General features: G+C 54.3%; 1 protein-coding gene across 18 annotated transcripts in view; it reads left to right on the top strand.

Annotated features, from left to right (window-relative positions):
* ZNF236 (zinc finger protein 236) overlaps positions 1-21,271 on the top strand; it is a 103,788-nt gene that overhangs the window by 15,961 nt on the left and 66,556 nt on the right. For 11 of the 18 annotated variants that reach the window (XR_011379153.1, XR_016213834.1, XM_051838587.3 and 8 more), the window contains 4 exons: positions 8,550-8,728; positions 13,029-13,153; positions 15,273-15,445; positions 17,464-17,607. Coding sequence is in view for 12 of the 18 variants with exons in the window: in XM_051838587.3 (XP_051694547.1) it covers positions 8,550-8,728; positions 13,029-13,153; positions 15,273-15,445; positions 17,464-17,607 (621 nt within the window). In the remaining 6 variants the exon portion in view is untranslated. Of the gene's footprint in view, positions 1-4,150; positions 4,695-8,549; positions 8,729-13,028; positions 13,154-14,465; positions 14,582-14,883; positions 14,902-15,272; positions 15,446-16,404; positions 16,542-17,463; positions 17,608-21,271 lie in introns of those variants that run through there. The other 7 variants (XM_089304953.1, XM_089304958.1, XM_089304954.1 and 4 more) reach the window with 7 other exon arrangements.

The raw sequence follows: 21,271 nt of genomic DNA, 5'->3' as shown, positions 1-21,271 counted from the left end.
TTGGTAGTTAGGTGTGAACCAGCTGTCAGGGATCTAATGACCATTACATTTGCCTCGGCAAATCTCTGGTTCACCAGTAAAATGTCTTATTTCCTGGCTCTGTCAGTAGTAGGGGAGAGACCTTTTAAAGGTAGTATGTTTGCATGTCCTCGTGAGGGGCCGGCCGCATGTTGCAGCAGGTTAATGAAGCTGGCGTTGCATGTCAGAGCACTGGTTCATGTCCCGGCTGCTCTGCCTCTGATCCAGCTTCCTGCTGATGTGCCTGGGAAGGCAACGAGATGGCCCACTTGAGCCCCCGCCGCCCGTGTGGGAGACCCATACGCAGTTCCCGGCTCCTGGCTCCTGGCTGAATCCTGGTATAGCCTTGGCTGTTGTGGTCATTTGGGGAGTGGACCAGCAGATGGAAGATTTCTTTATTTCTCTGTCTCTCTCTTTATCACTCTGCTTTCAAGCAAATAATAAATAAATCTTTGTAAAAATCAAGTATGGGGCCAGTGCTGTGGTGTAGTGGGTAAAGCCACTGCCTGCAGTGCTGGCATCCCATAGGGGCGCCGGTTCAAGTCCTGGCTGTTCCACTTCCGATCCAGCTCTCTGCTATGGCCCGGAAAAGCAGCAGATGGCCCAAGTCCTTGGGCCCCTGCACCGACGTGGGAGACCCAGAAGAAACTCCTGGCTTCGGATCAGCGTAGCTCTGGCTGTTGCAGCCAATTGGGGAGTGGACCAGTGGATGGAAGATCTCTCTCTCTCTCTCTGTCTCTCTTTCTCTCTCTGTGTAATTCTGCCTCTCAAATAAATGCAGAAATCTTAAAAAAAATAAATAAATAAAGTAGGTCCACATGAAGTAGGTCCACACGAGCAGAAGCTATCCCTATCTCCACCCCCTTCTTTAATTTTTTAAAATTTATTTTATGGAAGCGAGACAGAGACAGACAGATGGACACAGAGATCTTACATCTAGTGGTTGACTCCCAAAATATCTAACATCCAGGGCAGGCCGAAGCCAGGAGCCAGGAGCTCAGTCCAGATTTTCCACAGGGCTCGCAGGGCCCCAACTACTTGAGCCGTCACCTGGTGCCTCCTGGGAGGCACATAGTAGGAAGCTGGGATTGAGAGTGGAACCTGGACTTGAACCCGGGCAATCTACCTTGCCGATGTCCCGAGTGATGTCTTAACTGCTACACCAAAGCCTGCCTCCCCAAGCCCCCTTCTTCAAACAGGGATGAACTTATGTAGGATTCCATGGTGGCTAAAAGTACTTTTTCCCCCTTGAAGACGATGGAATGTTGTCGCTGGCTCCTGGGTGCCTTGTCGGGTGGGCGTCCGGGGCAGAGAAGAAGGTGTTGATGGCCAAAGCAGGGGACGGTTCTGAAAGGCTCCAGGCACAGGGTCCTGGGCAGAGTTCAGGACGGCGGGTGCCTGTGCTGGGGTGGGTGTCTGATTTGAAGTGCGAGTGGCTGTAGCTTTCAAGCTGTGCACACTCTTCCACTTCCCATCCCAGACTGTTCCTGTGGAGCGTAGGAAGAGTGAGAGCCAGGAGGTAAAGTCAGCCCTGTTTCTGAGATAGTCACTGATCATGACCTGGTACGTTTTCTTCCTGAAGCACAGAAGTACCTACAGTATTTCCATTGCAGAGATAAAATTTATATCCTAAAAATCAAGTTTGTATTTTCTATGGGGGTCTGCGTCCATTTTTGTAAGTGCCTTTAATTTTTGTTTTTAAATAATCTTATTTTTGTATTTTGCAATCTTACTAGATCAGCAGTTCATGTTTATTTTGGAAAATGGTAGAGTCAAAGGCGTGTGGAATCCCCGTGGCGGGGGCTGCAGCTGGCACAGCTGGGGGTGCGGCTGGAGGCGGAGCTCCGGCTGGGCAGGAGCAGTCTGCGCAGGTCTGTCCTGTGCCGGAGGTGCAGTTAGCAGGGCCTCACGAGTGTGCACACTGCCGAGGTTTCATGTTCTCACCACCGGTATGTTAAACACCCTGCTCCAGCCAGTGCACCTGTATGCATGCGTCACAACATCTGTTGGACGCCATGGCTGTATAGTCAAGTCAAGAACTTTTTTTAAATCTTCTATAATCACCACATGTGGAGAGAACGCATGGGCTCCTGCAGACTTTTTCTGTACCTGCTTTCTGTGCTGGTTTTTAATGTCTGAAAGCCTAAGTGTGCCGTTTTCCGCAGTCATTATTCTCCACCTGTCAGTCAAGAGTGCTTCCCCATCGAGTGTGACGCACGTGGACTTGGGGTCACGTGTAGTCCTTTTCTTTATTTCTCAGCGCTGAAGCTGTGTGTTTGTTTTCAGTCTTAGAGAAGCATAGCCATGTATGCGAGTCTTTTTGTGCATCTTCCGTTACTTCCTTAGGGTGGATTGTTGCAGTTGGATTTGGTGAATCAGCGGATGAGCGTTTTTCCCAGGTCTTCACGGAACGCCACCTTCTGTTCTAGAAAGTGCGTGCTGATTCAGACCCGCACGTGTGGGAACGCACGTCTCCTTCAACTGCAGTGCTGTGCCGAAGTGGCCGTACTTGTACTTTTGGAAAGCAGAACTGTGTTCAGTAGCAATGTTAGACTAGTTTGCAGTGAGCGCACTGTGCCCACAGGCAGGAAGCAGTGCAGAGTGTGCACACTGCACTTGGTGCAGCCTCCTGGAGCCACTTGTCCTTTTGTGTCCTCCGGAGGACAGGGCGTCTCACGCTCATACAAGTCTCCTTTGCACCTTCGTTCATCCAGCCCACGTGGCTCACTGCCTTTCTTCCTCGGAACACGGTGTGTCTCAGGGGTGTGAGCTGGGATCACAGAGCTGGCTCCTCTGATTGACCCCCGCCGTGTGTTATGTTGGTCTGGGGTCAGAGGGGCGCTTCAGGCCCTTTGTGTCCACAGAGCTGTGAGGAGCACAGGTGTGCAGGCACAGTTCACCAGATGAGGAGCCGCCCCCCCACCAACGTCACTTGTGTGAGGATGAAGACGCCCTGGGCGGATATAAGTGGACAACTGATTTCTAGAGATGGAATTGTTAGAACAAAGGATATGCAAATTTAAAATTGGAGGTTGTTAAATTGTTTTTCAAAGAGGTTTTATCAGCTTATACTCCAGCCAGTAAATAGTACGTGGAAATACCCAAGTCTTCATATAATCTTCAGTATTCTTGTTGTAAACCTTGTCTTTCCCAATCTGATAATTGTAAGATGGTATATTTTTGTTGTTTTATATTTATTTGAGTGAAATTTACTATGTCTTTATTTTTTAGCCATTAATATTTTTCTGTCTTTTAGGTTTTTTTCTTAAGGATATACTTATTTATTTATTTGGAAGGTGGAGTTAACAGAGAGGCAGAGGCAGAGAGAGAGAGAGGGAGGGAGGGAGGGAGAGAGAAGTCTTCCATCCACTGGTTCACTCCCTAAATGGCCAAAAGGGCCAGGGCTGAGTCAGGCCTAAGCCAGGATCCAGGAGCTTCTTCTGGGTCTCCCACATGAGTGCAGAGGCCCAAGCACTTGGACCATCTTCTGCTGCTTTCCTGGGTGCATTAGCAGGGAGCTGGATTAGAAGTGGAGCAGCCGGGACTCGCTGGTGCTCCCCTGGGATGTGGGTGTTGCAGGCAGCAGCATAACTCACTGTGCCCAACACTGGCTCCAGTTTTCTTTGCTTTTGAGGAGGGTGGGTGAGTGGACTTATATTACTGACTTGCTCTTGTAGATTTATGCAAATTTTTGTATACCTGGGGAGTTAGTATTTTCTGCCTTCTATGATGGAATTCTTTCTTGGTCTTTGTTATTTTTTTCTGGCAGATATTTTCATTATAGATTATTAAAAATTAAAAAAAATTGTATTTGAGAGCAAGACAGAGATGGAGGGATAGGGGAAGGGGGAGCGAGCGAGAGAGAGAGATTGTTCTCCAATCTGCTGGTTCACTCCCCAGATACCTGTAAGAACCAGGATTGGGCCAGGCCAAAGGCAGGAGCTGGGTGCTCAGTCCATTTTGCTCAAGGGGGAGGCAGGAGCCTAAATACTTGAGCCATCCCCTGCTGCCTCCCTGGGTGTATATCAGAAGGAAGCTGTAACGGGGAGCAGAGCTGGGGCAGGAATGCAGGCACTCTCACATGAGATGTTAACAGGTGGCCAAACTCTCATCTCTGTTTTTATACACACAGATTGGAGAGGCAGAGAAGCAGAGCTCCTGATTGCTGGCTGCCACCTCTCCGGACGCCTTCCGTGACCAGGGCTAGGCCATCGATGTGCTCAGGCTAGGCTCAGCTTCCACCCTTGGCTGCCACCCCTCTAGACGCCTTCAGTGACCAGGGCTAGGCCATCGATGTGCTTGGGCCAGGCTCAGCTTCCACCCTTGGCTGCCACCCCTCTAGACGCCTTCAGTGACCAGGGCTAGGCCATCGATGTGCTTGGGCCAGGCTCAGCGTCCACTCTTGGCAGATATTTTTAACTCGTCATGCACTGAAATGTTCAGTCTACTCCTTTATAGATTATGGTCCTGTGACTTCCTGCTCTAACGTTATTTAGCTGGCGTCTCACTGCGTCTTCTAGTGCAGACCCTGCACACAGAAGGCAGCCCGCAGCCCGTTGAGCACTGGGGCTTCTGCTGGTACTTCCAGCCCTGGTGCTCTCTGCTGGGCGGCGGCGCCCTCACACACTGCTCTGCAGGAGCCCGGCTGCGGCTTACCCGCCCTGCCCCAGGGGCAGGTATGAAGTGGGCCCTCCTCTTCCTCTTCCAGTTTGCCTTGGGATCCAAGGCTCCCAGTGAACCGCCCTGGAGAGGAGCACAAAGACAGAGCCTGGGCGGGGGTGTGAGGGCAGGGGTTAAGTGTTTGAAGGTCTGGAGATGAACTTCCCTTGAAAGCCAGAAGACACCAGTGGTGCCCACGGTGTCATGGGCCCCGTTCCCCTCACCTTGCCTGGGCTCCCATCTGCTTCTGCTGTGTCTCCACTGTTTCTCTCGATCATAATTGGCAAATGTCTATGTGCTCTTATTTCTCTTCCCTGGCTTATTACCTGGGAACTTCAGAATTTTGTGTAGCTTTTTAGCTGATATTTTTATTTTGATTGCATAAAATTTTGGAGTTGTTTGGGGAGGGAATTGAACATGTTTCCAATATTGGTTCCTCGTGGGAATGTGCTGTGTCAAAGCCTCACGGGGCAGTGTCTTGTTTCTGTGTGCTCAGCACACCAATTAAATGCATTCTTAAGTAGGTTGAGGGGGTCTTTCAGTAGTTTATTTATTATTTGTTACTAGAAGAGCAGGCATTTTGTGTATTGATTTTACAGGCTCTTTCCTACCAGGTCGTGTTGGTTTTTTTGGGTATGCATCTCAAATGATAATTGGGTGGTAGGTTGTTTAATTTCATTTTCAGCTGGCATTTGGGGGTTTGAAGACAAGCCCAGGTCATCATCTGTCATCAGAGACTCTGGGGAGGGTACATCCTCCTCACGTTTTACTAGAAAGTTCAGATTTCAGAGTTGCAAGAATGGGTGGATGAGTATTTGCACAACAGTTTTTAGACTCACTGATGGCTAACATTTGTGAAATCTCACCTTCCCTGCTTTTCTGAACAATTTTAAAACGAGTTCCAGACATCACATTACTTCACTGCTAAATACTTGAAAGATTTGTTTCCCCAAACAACAGTACTTTCTCTCATCACAAAACAGTGATCGCACTGGAGAACTGAACAGCGCCTTAGCAGTCCGTCCTCAGCTGTCCTCATTGACAGGGGAGAGAGAGACTCACACAGAATGTGGGGGCGGAGGGAGGAGTTCCCAAAGGAGGAGCCCTGACCTAGCATGTGAGAGGACAGCGTGAGGGTCAGGTGGACGTGGTGCGGGTGTAGGAGGAGGGGGTGAGGGTCAGGTGGACGTGGTGCGGGTGTAGGAGGATGGGGTGAGGGTCAGGTGGACGTGGTGTGGGTAGGAGGATGGAGTGAGGGTCAGGTGGACGTGGTGTAGGTGTAGGAGGATGGGGTGAGGGTCAGGTGGACGTGGTGCGGGTGTAGGAGGATGGGGTGAGGGTCAGGTGGACGTGGTGTGGGTGTAGGAGGATGGGGTGAGGGTCAGGTGGACGTGGTGTGGGTGTAGGAGGATGGGGTGAGGGTCAGGTGGACGTGGTGCGGGTGTAGGAGGACGGGGTGAGGGTCAGGTGGACGTGGTGTTGGTAGGAGGATGGGGTGAGGGTCAGGTGGACGTGGTGCGGGTGTAGGAGGATGGGGTGAGGGTCAGGTGGACGTGGTGTGGGTGTAGGAGGATGGGGTGAGGGTCAGGTGGATGTGGTGTGGGTGTAGGAGGATGGGGTGAGGGTCAGGTGGACGTGGTGTGGGTGTAGGGGGATGGGGTGAGTAAGGTGGACGTGGTGTGGGTGTAGGAGTATGGGGTGAGAGGTTAGGAGGACGTGGTGTGGGTGGGAGGATGGGGTGAGGGTCAGGTGGACGTGGTGCATGTGTGAGCATGCTGTGAGGGTCAGGTTGACGTGGGTGCGGGGCTGGAGGAGTGACGGAGCCACTCGCTCAGCATCCTGCGCATGGTCCACCCTGCCTCAAACACTTCCTCTTGTGTCATTGGGGTTCCTTGATCCTCTGGTACGGCCTGGCAGTTTTACTCCCTGGTTAGATGCACAGGGTCTGAAGGGATTGGAAGTAGGTAGAGTCGTCATAAGCCGGGGGGCATTTGAAACAGAGCTTTCCCAGGGGTGTGGCTTCATCTTGGCTGTGGCGGGAGGGCGGGGAGGGGCTCCATCCCGCAGTGGCCTTTGCTCAGACCCCCCTGAGTCTGCGCTCCAGGCCCAGGGTCCTGCAGTACGTGAGTCTGATCACTTGGTCATGAAGTGTGGGGGTCGGAGATGGAGGCGAGCCACAGCAGCGACAGCGGGCGTGGGGTCAAGTTTGAGTCTGTAATTAAGACAGGAGCTGTAACAGGGTGGTTGTTGGTGAAGGAGAAATGTTTTCTTCAGATTACACATGCCAGACACACCCTAGAGTGCAGAGGTTGTACAGATGTACATGTTTATGTATTTATTTTAAAGAGGCATTGTGCGTTTGATAGATGGGTTTTTCCTCCTATCAGTTTTCTAGAACAAAGTTTCTGTCAGGTCGCACGCAGCCGAGTGGTTCATGACTCACGGCAGCCACACAACAGTTCCGGTGTACAGGGACCCAGGTCCTGGACGTGTGTGTCCCTTCTCGTGTGTCTCTGCAGTGGCTTTGGGTGATGGGGTTCAGAGACACCGGCGAGCTGGCGCTGGGCAGGGTGTGAGGCCAGCGCCAGTGGCTCGCCTGTCCTTTGGAGATGACGCGTTGCATCTATTGACAGAGCTGCCCCCTTTCACCTGGCACAGCTCGTTGAGAAAGATGTTTCCGGAAAGGACTATGTGGGGGACCCTCAGGGTGAACGGACGGGAGCGTGTGTGGCGTCACAGTTGAAGTGGTTATTGAGCACTTACTGCGTGCTGTCTGCTGTAACGTCCCCTCTTACGCCTTCATGACGGGGGAGGGCAGGTGTTGCTGCGCCCTCCCAGGGGCCGTGGGGCACGCCTGGGTCCATGCAGCAGGTGACTGGCAGGCTGTGCATCTGTGCACCAGTGTCACCTGCTGACAGGAACACGCGTGATGTCGAGTTTCCAGAGCCGTGTGGAGAACAGCCAGACAGAGGGAGGGCACCAAACAAGCGAAACGAGTTTGTCGTGTGTGTCGGTTATTAAAACATATCCAGGCCAGCGCCGCGGCTCACTAGGCTAATCCTCCGCCTTGCGGCGCCGGCACACCGGGTTCTAGTCCCAGTCGGGGCACCGGATTCTGTCCCGGTTGCCCCTCTTCCAGGCCAGCTCTCTGCTGTGGCCAGGGAGTGCAGTGGAGGATGGCCCAAGTGCTTGGGCCCTGCACCCCATGGGAGACCAGGAGAAGCACCTGGCTCCTGCCATTGGATCAGCGCGGTGCGCCGGCCGCAGCAGCCGTTGGAGGGTAAACCAATGGCAAAGGAAGACCTTTCTCTCTGTCTCTCTCTCTCTCACTGTCCACTCTGCCTGTCAAAAAAAACAAAAAACAAAAAACAAAAAACCTACCATATCCAGAATATTGCTGATTCACACATCAAGGGTGATCAGGAATTTCGCGTTACTGGTTTCTGCCCCGAGTCCATGGCCCTCCCTCTGGCATCACACTCAGTCTGACTCTCCAGAGGTACAGTCCACCCCACTGCAGACCAAGCTGAAAGACTCCGTTTAACTCCGGGTATGAGCTGACATTACACTCTAACTTGAGCCATCTGTGGCATCCTCTGAGGTCTTCCTGGAGCAGGTAGACTGGTGCCCGTCACCCAGCAGCAGTGAGCATCCACCTTGCCCAGATGCTGTGTCGTCGTCTTTTCCTCTTCCCAGTGTTCTGTTTTCTCCCAGTAAGGAAATGCGTTGCGCATGCGCAGATTTGTGTACAGTGCTGTGTTTTTGATGGGTGGAGTGTGATTTGTGCACAGGCCGTTTGTGATACTCGGTCCTTTGAGAAGCAGTTCTTTTGGAATACTTGCTCTGCTCATCGGTGGCGTTTTCCTTTGCAGAACCTCATGTGTTCCGAGTGTGGGGACGAGTTCACTCTGCAGAGCCAGCTGGCCATACACATGGAGGAGCACCGGCAGGAGCTGGCCGGGACCCGGGTGCACACTTGCAAGGCCTGCAAGAAGGAGTTTGGAACCTCGTCAGAGCTCAAGGAGCACATGAAGACTCACTACAAGATTAGGTAGGAGGTGTTGCCGGAGCTCGGAGCTCGCCACAGAGGCCGACGTGATGTGTAGTAGAAGCGGCTGCCTCCAGTCCGTCACGTGGAAATATTTGTTGCTTTAGAAACAAGCACACAGCAAAGTGTAACTGCACAGCCGAGTGGGGTCAGCATGGCCTCTGGCAGCATGGCTCATGTGTTCAGGAGGCAACGCCTCCAGGAGTTAGTGGGCAGAGGTGGGCAGCCGGCATGACCACGCCCGCCACGCTCAGGGTGGCTGCTGAGTGTTGCTGATGGCAGGTGGCCAAGCGTGTGAAGGCGTCTCGGCGGCCCCGGCCAGCACCTTCTGCAGTGAAGTGGTTTGTTGCTGGCAGTCGCTGGAGAAGGCACACGTGCCCAGCACGTGTGTTCTCAGCCTCATGCAAACGTGCGTCCTCCTCAGCTTAACCCTTTCTTGAGCATGTCACGTCTTCCCTCTTCTGTCCCTCTGCCCAGATCAGATGCGGTGCCATCATCTGTCACCTTACTGAGTTAGATTCTCCAGCAGACTCTAATAGCCGGTGTGCCTGGTGCCGGTGGCGAGATGCATCTCCGGTACCAGGTCGGAGCCCTGTGACCGGCCGGCTGCCCGGCGCACCATGCTCCACACAGAGCTCATCTCACACGGCGCTGTTGAACCGTGCCTTCTCCGTGCACCCCACATGCTTGCCTTGATGAAATTCCTCTTTTATGTTGATTAACAAGGTTTCATTTGCCTAAGTTGGTCTGCTTAAACTTACTTTTATTTTACATAGAAATTTATCATTTTTCTTGGCTGAAGATTTTAATAGTCATATGCACAAATGTAAATGCCTAAATGGCTTTATTTTATATATTTTTTATTTTTAAAAAGTTTCTGTTTAGCGTGCAACACGTGGGTGTACAGAATAAGCAGATCAGACGAGCAGCCATCTGCTCAGGTCCTGGATTTGCAGCTGTTCCTCTGCTGCAGTTCTTCCGGCACTGGGAGTCTGGGGCCGTGGTCGCCCCTCACTGGGAGTCTGGGGCCGTGGTCGCCCCTCACTGGGAGTCTGGGGCCGTGGTCGCCCCTCACCGGGCAGCACTGCACTGGGAGTCTGGGGCCGTGGTCGCCCCTCACTGGGAGTCTGGGGCCGTGGTCGCCCCTCACCGGGCAGCGCTGCACTGGGAGTCTGGGGCCGTGGTCGCCCCTCACTGGGAGTCTGGGGCCGTGGTCGCCCCTCACCGGGCAGCACTGCACTGGGAGTCTGGGGCCGTGGTCGCCCCTCACTGGGAGTCTGGGGCCGTGGTCGCCCCTCACCGGGCAGCGCTGCACTGGGAGTCTGGGGCCGTGGTCGCCCCTCACTGGGAGTCTGGGGCCGTGGTCGCCCCTCACCGGGCAGCACTGCACTGGGAGTCTGGGGCCGTGGTCGCCCCTCACCGGGCAGCGCTGCACTGGGAGTCTGGGGCCGTGGTCGCCCCTCACTGGGGAGTCTGGGGCCGTGGTCGCCCCTCACTGGGAGTCGGGGGCCATGGTCGCCCCTCACCGGGCAGCACTGCACTGGGAGTCTGGGGCCGTGGTCGCCCCTCACTGGGGAGTCTGGGGCCGTGGTCGCCCCTCACTGGGAGTCGGGGGCCGTGGTCGCCCCTCACCGGGCAGCACTGCACTGGGAGTCTGGGGCCGTGGTCGCCCCTCACTGGGAGTCGGGGGCCGTGGTCGCCCCTCACCGGGCAGCACTGCACTGGGAGTCTGGGGCCGTGGTCGCCCCTCACCGGGCAGCGCTGCACTGGGAGTCTGGGGCCGTGGTCGCCCCTCACCGGGCAGCACTGCACTGGGAGTCTGGGGCCGTGGTCGCCCCTCACTGGGAGTCTGGGGCCGTGGTCGCCCCTCACCGGGCAGCACTGCACTGGGAGTCTGGGGCCGTGGTCGCCCCTCACTGGGGAGTCTGGGGCCGTGGTCGCCCCTCACTGGGAGTCGGGGGCCATGGTCGCCCCTCACTGGGCAGCACTGCACTGGGAGTCTGGGGCCGTGGTCGCCCCTCACTGGGGAGTCTGGGGCCGTGGTCGCCCCTCACCGGGCAGCACTGCACTGGGAGTCTGGGGCCGTGGTCGCCCCTCACCGGGCAGCGCTGCACTGGGAGTCGAGGGCCGTGGTCGCCCCTCACTGGGGAGTCTGGGGCCGTGGTCGCCCCTCACCGGGCAGCGCTGCACTGGGAGTCGGGGGCCGTGGTCGCCCCTCACCGGGCAGCGCTGCACTGGGAGTCGGGGGCCGTGGTCGCCCCTCACCGGGCAGCGCTGCACTGGGAGTCGGGGGCTGTGGTCGCCCCTCACCGGGCAGCGCTGCACTGGGAGTCGGGGGCCGTGGTCGCCCCTGTACTGGGAAGCACCTTTTAAAGTATTTCTTTATTTACTTGAAAGGCAGAGTGACAGAGCGAGAGAAATCTTCTATCTGTTGGTGTTCTATTCCAGGCTGGGTCACCTGGACTCTAGGAGCCAGGAACTCCATCTGGGTCTTCCACACGGATAGTGGGAACTCGAGTGCTTGGGCCATCATCTGTTTCCTCGCAGGGGCATTAGCAGGAGGCTGGACTGTACACATGGAGTGGCCAGGACTTGAACCAGGCACTCCCACACGGGACGTGTTGTCCTAAGCAGTGCCGCAGTTCCTGCCCCAGAATGTGCTATTCCTTTTTTTTTTTTTTTAATTTTAACATTTTTAATTTTATTTATTTGAAAGACAGAGTTTACGCATGCACACACACACACAGAGAGAGAGAGATCTTTTATCTGCTGGTTCACTCCCCAAATGGCTGCAACTGCCGGAGCTGGGCTGGTCTGAAGCCAGGAGCCAGGAGCTTCATCTGGATCTCCCACATGTGTGGCAGGGGCCCAAGCACTTGAGCCATCTTCTGCGTCTTTCCCAGGCCATTAGCGTGGAGTTGGATTAGAAGTGGAGTAGCCAGGACGTGAACCAGAGCCCATGTGGGATGCTGGCGTTGGCGGCAGCGGCTTTGCCTGCTACACCAGAAGGCGGGCCCCAGAATGTGTTTCGGTACCCATCGCCCAGCCTCCTCTTGTCCCTCTCTCCCCATCACAGTCTCTGGTAGTCACTGCCCTACCTTCACATAGATTGTCGTTACTATTGTTTTTAACTCTCATATAGGAAAGAAAACCAAAGGTTGCCTTCTGTGTCTAGCTTGGCATAAGGGTCTCCAGTTCTGTGCACTTCGCTGCAGATGTGAGGGTTCCATTGTTTCTGTGGCTGAGCACTGTGCCATTGGGTATGTGCACCCCACCTCCACGCAGCCACGCAGCCGCTGCGCACCCCAGCTGACACACTGTGCAGTGTGCGGGGAGTACAGGTATCTCTTCCATGCGCTGCATCTACAACCGGAAGTGCATTACCCGTGGCCTCTGTACTGTGCTCTGGGTTTTCTGTAACAGCTCTGCTCTTCTGCACCCCTCCGGGGGTGTGTGGGACTCCGAGTTCCCCGCGTCCTCGCCATTTTGGTAGTAGCCATTCTGACCAGAGCGAGATGGTATGAGATGGTAGGGCCTGGAGGTTTTGCATCTCTCTGGTGGTTAGTCTATTGAGCATGCTTTCACCTATTTGTTGGCTGTTTGTGTTTTGTCCTTTGAGGACTCTGTTCATATCCTTTAGCTGCATTGTTTGTTGTTGAATTTGTTTTGACTTCTTTGTATTCCTTGGTTTAATCCTTTGCCGGATAAATCACGTGTAGACGTTTTCTTCCAGCCTGTCAGCTGTTTCCTCACTGTGGATTACTTGCCTGTGCAGAAGGTTCTGAAGTTGATAGAATCCCGTTGACCGTTTTGCTTTTGCCGGCTCCCACAAGGCCAGGCCCAGGAGAGAGCAGCCATTTGCCTTGGAGCGCAGAGGAGAGGCTGCAGTTGTTGGAGGCTGGCGTTTGGACACTGTCAGTCCCAGGCGGTACTGGGAGCCGGGAGCCCGCAGCAGCCAGCACACACGCGAGTGGCCGTGGGCATCACACTGTGGGGCTGCCCGGGCGAGCTTTTTCTCAAGACTCTGCCTCCCCTGCCCTCTGCCCCCTGCCCGCTGTTCTGGCTGTCTGACCCGGAAAATCCAAGTTTCTCTTTTCATCAGAAATAAGTGAAACGGATTTGATGATATTGAATATGCAGAGCTAACACATGTGTACACACACAGACACACACACACACACGGTTGACTTACCATTGAAACGTGCTCCGATGACCACGCGGCTGAACTTCCTGGTGGGATTTGTGTTGGAATCTGTCCCATGGGGGACTCGTCCTAATAAGTGTTTCCCCTGCCTTGCAATAGGGTGTCAAGCACGAGATCCTATAATCGCAACATCGACAGAAGTGGATTCACATACTCGTGTCCACACTGTGGGAAGACGTTCCAGAAGCCAAGTCAGCTAACCCGGCACATCAGGATCCACACAGGTAGGGGAGCCTTGTCTTCTGCGTCTCGAGGGAGACTGCACCTGTGTCCTGGCGCAGGTCTGGCCTCTGCAGCTGCACACTGTCCTGATGAAGCTGCTGGCTCCAGCAGTGCTTTCCTCTCCTGCTGGAACTCAAGGCGGTTGGGCCGGTCACTGTCATAACTGACAGAGGAAGCCCGTGTCTAGTGCCGTGGGGAAGTGGCTGACGTGCAGCGGGCCGGCGGTGGCGGGAGGGGGCGCCGCTGGTGCTTTTTTGTTGGTGTGCTGTTTGCTCTCATTGAACCCACAGATGTTTATGGAGGGATGAAGTGTCAGGTGCTGTGTGAGGCTCATCAGATCTCAGTTAACAAAGAACACACTGGTCTCCATTTCCTCCTGTAATTTTGCCTTTGCTAACTGGGCTGTATAAACTCAGTAATAAAAATCTCGTTTCCCCATGCCTCATCTGGGTCCTTGCTCAGTTTTGCTCGGATGTCTGAGAATGAGCCGAGCACTCGTGGAGGGTTACTCTGCCTTGGCGCAGACCCCTCTGTCTTGGTATGAGGCCTGTCTGAGGAGGACGGAGGAGAACAGCACAGTGTCCGACTTGGCCGCTGCAGGCCGCGGAGGAGGCTCTGAGGGTCTGTGCGTGGCTGCGGTGTGTGCCAGCCCCTGCTAATTGTGCCACGCCTTGTGGCTTCTCCCCTTCTCCAGATTTCGGTGGAATGTCTCTGGGCTGTGTGCTGTAGGAAGATTTTGAAGATACCTGCCAAGGGGAAAAATTGTCTAAAACATGTGCTAATGCATTATTGTATTTGTGAAGTGCATACTGTAGTTTGTATGCCTTGGAGTCACAGTCAAAAGAGAAAACAGTTTAGAAAAAGGTTCACTTTCCCCCGAGCGGAGCTGTGAAGTAGGCGGTGGAGCGAGTTCTTCCCCGGCCCACTTCCTAGACGCCGTTTACCGTCGCCTGCCGCTTGTGTTCTTGCCCTGCGCCCAAGCCCCCTCCGCCCCAGAGGTGCGCGGGCACAGGCCGCACACCTGCCCCTGGGCTTTACACACCCTTGTTGCTGCCGCCTGTGGCCCGTGGGCCGCCTGCTCACCCAGCCCTGACAGCTCTCACCGGCCAGCGGGGGTCAGCAGGTGGAACCTGGCCTGTGAGGGAGGTGGGGGCAGTCATCTCGGGGTGCCACTGCCCCTCCTCTCACACACGAGCTGGGCTTGGTCTTGGGATGGAGGTGCCTCATGGCGGCATTGCGATGCAGTGAGGAGCCTTCTAGGGGGGCCATGGTGTGTCTGGGGGTGCAGAGCAGGCAGAATGTTCCCATTCCCAGGAAGGGCCTCCCGTGACCTGCAGCTCTCAGTGTGCGCCCTGGCTGCCCGCCCCTCCTCTCCTCACCCCTGCTTCCCACCTTAAAACAAGGCCATCTCCTGTTGGGGCCACTCTGAGGTTAGTATGTCCGATTCATTTATCAGCTCAGGTAAGAACCGTTCCCAGAAGCAGGGACCTGCTGTTTCTTCTGACTCCACTGCTTTCTTGTGGAGTCAGGGGAGGACGTTCTGGGCAGAGGGGCTTCAGAGGCCCAGAACGGAAACAAACGTGCCTGGTGTGTCCAGGGGCGGGGGCGTAGAGCAGTGGGAGTGGCTGGAGGTGGGTGGGAGGCTTGGCACAGGGGCCCTGGAGATGCTGCAACCCAAGCCTCTACTCAGAGTGGGCGGGGATGCCCTGGAGGGGTCTGAGCAGAGTGCTGCTGACTTAGACTGTGAAGTGTGAGAAAAGCGTGTGGAGGGCCAGAGTGGAAGCAGCGAGCCTGCCTCAGGGCAGCGGGGGTCCTGGGAGAAGGACGGTGCCACAGCCCAGGGTGCCCTGGGTGCATCTGGGAGGCAGAGAAAGCGAGGGAAGGGATGGCTGCAGGCCTTTATCCTGCTTGCCTGCATGGCCTGGGGCAGGTTTGGGAGGGGGTCCAGGGGCCAGCTTTGTAGGTGTTAATTTTGAGTAGACTTTTGTTAATGTGAGTCTAGAATCCCAGAGAGCTGTTTTGGCTGGAGGAATAGCTTTGGGCTGTTGCGTCTGGGTAACATGCATATTCTGCTTTCATTTGTGTAATGAGGAAGTGACTTTTGATGCCTTCTCTCTCTAGGTGAACGGCCATTTAAATGTAGTGAATGTGGAAAAGCTTTTAACCAGAAGGGGGCGCTGCAGACCCACATGATCAAGCACACAGGTGAAAAGCCCCACGCCTGCGCCTTCTGTCCGGCTGCGTTTTCTCAGAAAGGGAACCTGCAGTCGCACGTGCAGCGAGTTCACTCGGAGGTAACAGGCCGCTGGGGACCAGAGAACCCGGGAGTCTGACATTTCCTTAAAAAGGCGCTTGTGTGTGTGCCGAGTGGACCTTATCTCAGTAGATGTGTGTGTGGAACCTTTCTGGTTTGTTATTTATGGAAGAAACAGTAAATGCGGTCTCTGTCTTTGATGATGATTATGCAAATCATCCAAGTAGCTTTGTTGGTTACAGCTGCATCAGCCTGAATGGTGCATTTAATTCCTTCAGCAAACCTGAAACACGGACCCGTCAGGTGTAAGAAATTGAAAGACCGGGACTGAAAGGGAGGAAACAGCACTTTTCCCAGTGCTGCACTCTGATGTGCCCCCGGGGCGCCTTCCCGCCCCTCCCCCCAGAGCCCCGGACCCTGACCGGTGAGCAGCTTATGCCTGCTGTGTTCCCTCTCCTGCCTTCCTCTGGAAGCGGTTCTGTTAAGCAGCTGAACTTCACTAATTGTCCCATGTGATGTCTTATTCATAGGCTAATGGTAGAATATGAAGAAATCTTTAAGCAACACAAATAACTTTTATCATGAGTTAATTTATTCTGTAAAACTATTGTGCAAAATGAAAAGTCTGGTTTTCCTAAGGGCAGTGTATGTTTTTATTTGTTCCTTGGAGTAATACCTTAAATAATAAGTGAACTGAGAGTGAATTGTGTACTTTTATCCAAACCTAATAAAAACAAGAAACAGACATTATCTTTGCTCTTAAATGAGCAGAATAAAATTTAAAATGGAAAATCCTCACACACATCACATAGTTTCATAAGCAGAGTCAGTGAGGTACTTGAAAAAAATCTTTCTGGGGGTGGGCAGTGAACTGTTGAGACACCTGGGTCTAGTGTTGGAGTGCTTGTGTTGTTCCCCGCCCTAGCTCCTGAGTGCAGCTCCCTGCTAATGCAGGCCCTGGGAGGCAGCAGTGAGGGCCCAGCTAACGGGGTCCCTGCCCTCATGGGGAGACCTGGGTGGAGCTCCCGGCTCCCAGCTTCCACCCTGGCCAGCTCTGGCCGTGGCAGGCGTGTGGGGGCATGAAGCAGCAGACAGGAGCTCTGTCTCTTTGCTGCTTCTCTTGGTCTAGCTCTCAAGTAAGTAAACACAAAGGAAAAGAAATCTCCAAGGGTGTGTGAATAGTAGTGAGAAACTGATCATGTGAAGTGGGGAGTTGCCTCTGAGTGAAGGTGGCTGCTCACGGTAGAGAGAGAGAGAGACTGTGTGTGTGTGTGTGTGTGTGTGTGTGTGTGACACATACAATAGTCCCTCACTAAACCCCAGAACAGCCCGAGGTGCTCCCCAGGGCTGCTGGGTGACTGTGGACCTGTACAGGGTGGATTGTTCCAGAAAGTGCCTCTGGCCTGGTCTGTGGCTAGTGCCCTCTCCTGTGAGGTGTCCCGAGTGTCGAGCTGGCCTCCTAATGAGACGCCAGGTGTGGAATGGTGGACTGATGGAGCCTCCCTCGTCGCAGGGGTGACCGTGCTGGGCCGAGTGATCCTGAGAGAGCGTCTAGCGTGCTGTGTGTTCACAGGTGTTCTCGGTTGTCTCACTGCCCCCTGGAGTCTGTTTCCGGCTTCGTGGTCACGGTTATGTGGGATGTAAGCACTGGTGATGACAGCTCGCACTTGCTGTGCTCGTCCCTCCGGCCGTGTCAGCCGCGGCCCCCGAGCTCGCTCACAGCCATGCTGCCGTCTGACCGTGCTGCCTGCGCTACTGAGTGATGGTCAAGCCGCATAACAAATGGGGAACGTCTCAGACATGACAGCCGTGCTGTTTTCATTAAACTGCCTGAGTAACTGAAAGACGTTTCTGCACTCTTGAATCACTTGTAATTCACAGGAAAGATGTCCGTTTCAGTGGTCTGGCACTGGCAGTTCGAGCAGAGTTGGGTTGTTGGTGTTAGATGCCATGGAAGGGTACACTGCTCCTGTCGCTCTGGAGGGGATGCTGGGTGATGTCGAAGTCTGCCTATCTAACGGCTGTAAAAAGGCTCTGCTTCCTTGTGTCTTTCCTCAGGTCAAGAACGGGCCCACCTACAACTGTACAGAGTGCAGCTGTGTGTTCAAGAGCCTGGGCAGCCTAAACACCCACATGAGCAAGATGCACATGGGCGGGCCGCAGAGCACCGCGCGCCCCGCAGAGACTGCCCACGTCCTAACGGTGCGTCTAGGGGGCTGCTGCCGGGAGGCCGCTGCTTGCCCGGGGCCTCTGCCAGTGGACCATGTAAAACCCAGAAGGTGCCATGTGGACATAAGGTGGCTGTGTTTCTAGATGTCCCAACTGATGGACTGTCAGTGACTGTTCAGAATGAGATGTATGTTGTCATTTGTACAGTCAGTGTCACTGAGGATTAACTGCGTTATCTTTCCATTATAATTTACCTTGTATAGGTGACATTTCTCCGTTTCTAGTGTGACAGTGATGATTTTTTGCTAGCCCTTTTGTGAAAATAAATTCTCTTTTCCAGTACATACATTTAAAAATTGCATGCCTTCAAGTAGACACACATACATACACGTACAGACATTACCCCTACACATAGCACACACACAGACACACAGAGATGTTACCGCTGCACGCAGTGCACACAGACACACACAGAGACATTACCCCTACACACAGCACACACACACAGACACACACACACAGACGTTACCCCTCCACGCAGCACACACACACACAGACACACACAGACGTTACCCCTCCACGCAGCACACACACAGACAGACACACACACAGACGTTACCCCTACACATGGTACACACAGACACACACACACAGACATTACCCCTACACACAGTACACACACACACAGACGTTACCCCTACACATAGTACGCAGACACACACACAGACGTTACCCCTACACATAGTACACAGACACACACACACACACAGACGTTACCCCTACACACAGTACACACACACAGACACACACAGACGTTACCCCTACACATAGTACACAGACACACGCACAGACGTTACCCCTACACATAGTACACAGACACACAAACACACACAGACGTTACCCCTACACACAGTACACACATACACAGACACACACAGACGTTACCCCTACACACAGTACACACACACACACAGGCACACACAGACGTTACCCCTACACACGGTACACACAGACACACACACACACAGACGTTACCCCTACACACAGTACACACACACACACAGATGTTACCCCTACACATAGTACACAGACACACACACACACAGATGTTACCCCTACACATAGCACACACAGACACACACACAGACGTTACCCCTCCACGCAGCACACACGCATGCTTCTGTCCTTTTGTGTTAGGCTCAGCTGTTACTTCCACGCTACCCTCTCAGTTGATCAGAGTAGGCAAAACCTAAACGTGGCCTATGGCACCTTATGAGGCGTTGCCATTAAACACAGAGATCTCGGAAATCTTGGGTGAGCCCCAGATGCGGCTAGAGTGTGGCACCCAATGGGTAGCGGCTCAGCAGTGCTCCATGCGCCCAGGGCTCGTGTGAAGTCCACATCCGCCTCCTGCCAGCATGGCACGTGGGCCCCGGCAGGGCCGGCTTGCCAGCACTGGGTTCACTTGCAGTGTCTGTCTGGCACGTGGGCCCCGGCAGGGCCGGCTTGCCATCACCAGTCCTTTCACTGCCCTTTCTTGCCTCCTGCCTTTGCAGCCTGCTCCAGTTCTTGGTCTCTTCCTGATCAGGGAGAATGTTGCACGCTGGAGAGTAAGGTCTAATAGTAAAGTCTTGAGAATTGTGTTTTGAATTGAGTATTCTTTATGTTAAAAATTCAGGGTGTAAATTAACCAAATATTAAGAGTTTTCATGGTTTCCGCTGGCAATATGCAAGTCAAAATGTGGATGCATTGTTGAATAACCTGAAGTAATAATTCAGATTATTTTAAAGTTCATGTTCTCAGTACAAAACGGAAATAGCAGGGCAGGGGTGGAAGCCTGGCTGCCCGCCGCCCGCCGCCCTCCCGGGGCTGTTTGTGGCACGGCAGGGCAGGTGCACGTCCTCCCGCTGCTGCCCGGCGTCAGTGTCCTGCCCCACGGCTGGTTCTGCACGCTCCTGATCTTCCGACCTCCGCTTTGGAGACGTCCTCTGCTTCCTGTGGTGGCCACACTTTTAATTTCCTTGTATTCATTTGTCTGTTTGTAATCAGATTTCTAATTTCTGAGACTCTGCTTGTGACCTGGTCGCCGCTGCCTCAGGACATTTGCTGGGGTTGAGGCACTTTCCTCTGGGGTCTAGTTACAGGGGTCGTCTCCCCTCCCTGTCTCCTGCGTGCTGGGAGATGCAGCGGCCAGCCCCGTACCCACTTCCCACGGGGCAGGGCCAGGCAACCAGCTCCCACCGTGGGGACCTGGGGCAGTACCCAGGGTGGTCGTGTTCGGCCGAGGCGCCCTGGTCCTCCCCAGGCAGGCTGTGCGAGCTAAGCCCTTGCTGCACCTGTCCTGCAGAGGACAAGGGGCTTCGATTTTGGGACTAAGTAATTTTTCTGCTGTTTTTTTCTTTTATTAAGACAGTTTTGGTAGAGCAGTTTGAGGTTTATAGGAAATTTGAGCAGAAGTTACAGAGAATCCCCGTGTCCCCCTGTCCCTCGGTTCCCCCGTTGCTGACACCACACTTTGGCGTGGTTCGTCGGGACTGTGTTCAGCTGCAGCCCGTGGTCTCCCGAGGGCTGGCGGGGTGTGCGGCCTGTGGAGGTAGCGCCCAGGGCCCCAGCTCCACCGTCTCCCCGTTGCCTGAGTTCCTGCGGGAACCCCAGCCCAGCCCCTCCTCGCGTGTTCTTGGCTGTAGCATTATGGAGTTTATTCCTCCAGTGTCCCTGTTTTTCAGAAGTTTGTAGAATTTCTTTGACCTCAGCGGTTCCTTATTTTTAGATTTTGTGGGTTTATACTTTTTAAGTTCCTTCCCTCTGTTAGTGGGCCAGCAGGAAGATGCAGGCCTGTGTGTTAATGACCCCTGGACTTTGCCGTCGGCACTGCGAGCTTCAGGCCTGTGGAACGGCACAGCTCACCGAGGTTGTTCTGTTAATAGCCAGTATTGTGTGTCGCAGGAAAATCGGCAAAGCTGGCATTTAAAATTGAAGTTTAGGATAGCGAGGTTTTCAGGTTCTTTAGAACATTGCCTGTTTTTCTTTTCTATTTTTAATCAAAGAGCAGAATTGTATATTTATTCATTGATGTATTTCAATGCAACATACAAAGTGTATTTAACAACATGACAGGGAGACTCAAGCAGGCCCTTGGGTTGCCCCTCTTCCAGGCCACCCCTCTGCTGTGGCCCGGGAGTGCAGTGGAGGATGGCCCAGGTCCTTGGGCCCTGCACCCCATGGGAGACCAGGAGAAGCACCTGGCTCCTGCCTTCGGATCAGCGCGATGCGTCGGCCGCAGCGGCCATTGGAGGGTGAACCAACGGCAAAAGGAAGACCTTTCTGTCTCTCTCTCTCTCACTATCCAAAAAAAAAAAGAAAGAGAGAGAGAAACTGGCCAGAGCTATAGGCTCCTAGCAGCTGCATCTGCCTGTGCCCAGTGGCTGTGAAGGACATGCAGCGCCCCCTCATGGACACATGTGGGAAGGCGCTCACTGAGACCCCCAGATGGAGGAGCCTTCCAAGGGGAGCACAGGGTCCTGCGGTGCCCCAGGGGCTCGGCTGGGTGCTAGGCCTCCCCCACGCCCCTCAGGGCACCGCAGGGGCTTGGGCGCCTGTTGGGAAGCTGCTCTGGGTTCCGTGAGGCTGGTGGAGGGCTTGTGCCAGTGGCCGTCCTACGGGGGACCGTGTTTCTGACGGCCGCGTTGCTCTGTT

This window comes from Oryctolagus cuniculus, chromosome 10, assembly GCF_051225735.1.
Source record: "Oryctolagus cuniculus isolate XC-2025 breed Fujian yellow rabbit chromosome 10, ASM5122573v1, whole genome shotgun sequence".
Classification (NCBI taxonomy): Eukaryota; Metazoa; Chordata; class Mammalia; order Lagomorpha; family Leporidae; genus Oryctolagus; species Oryctolagus cuniculus.
The sequence above is the reverse complement of the archived record's forward strand: the minus strand, read 5'-3'. Positions and strand labels throughout refer to the sequence as shown.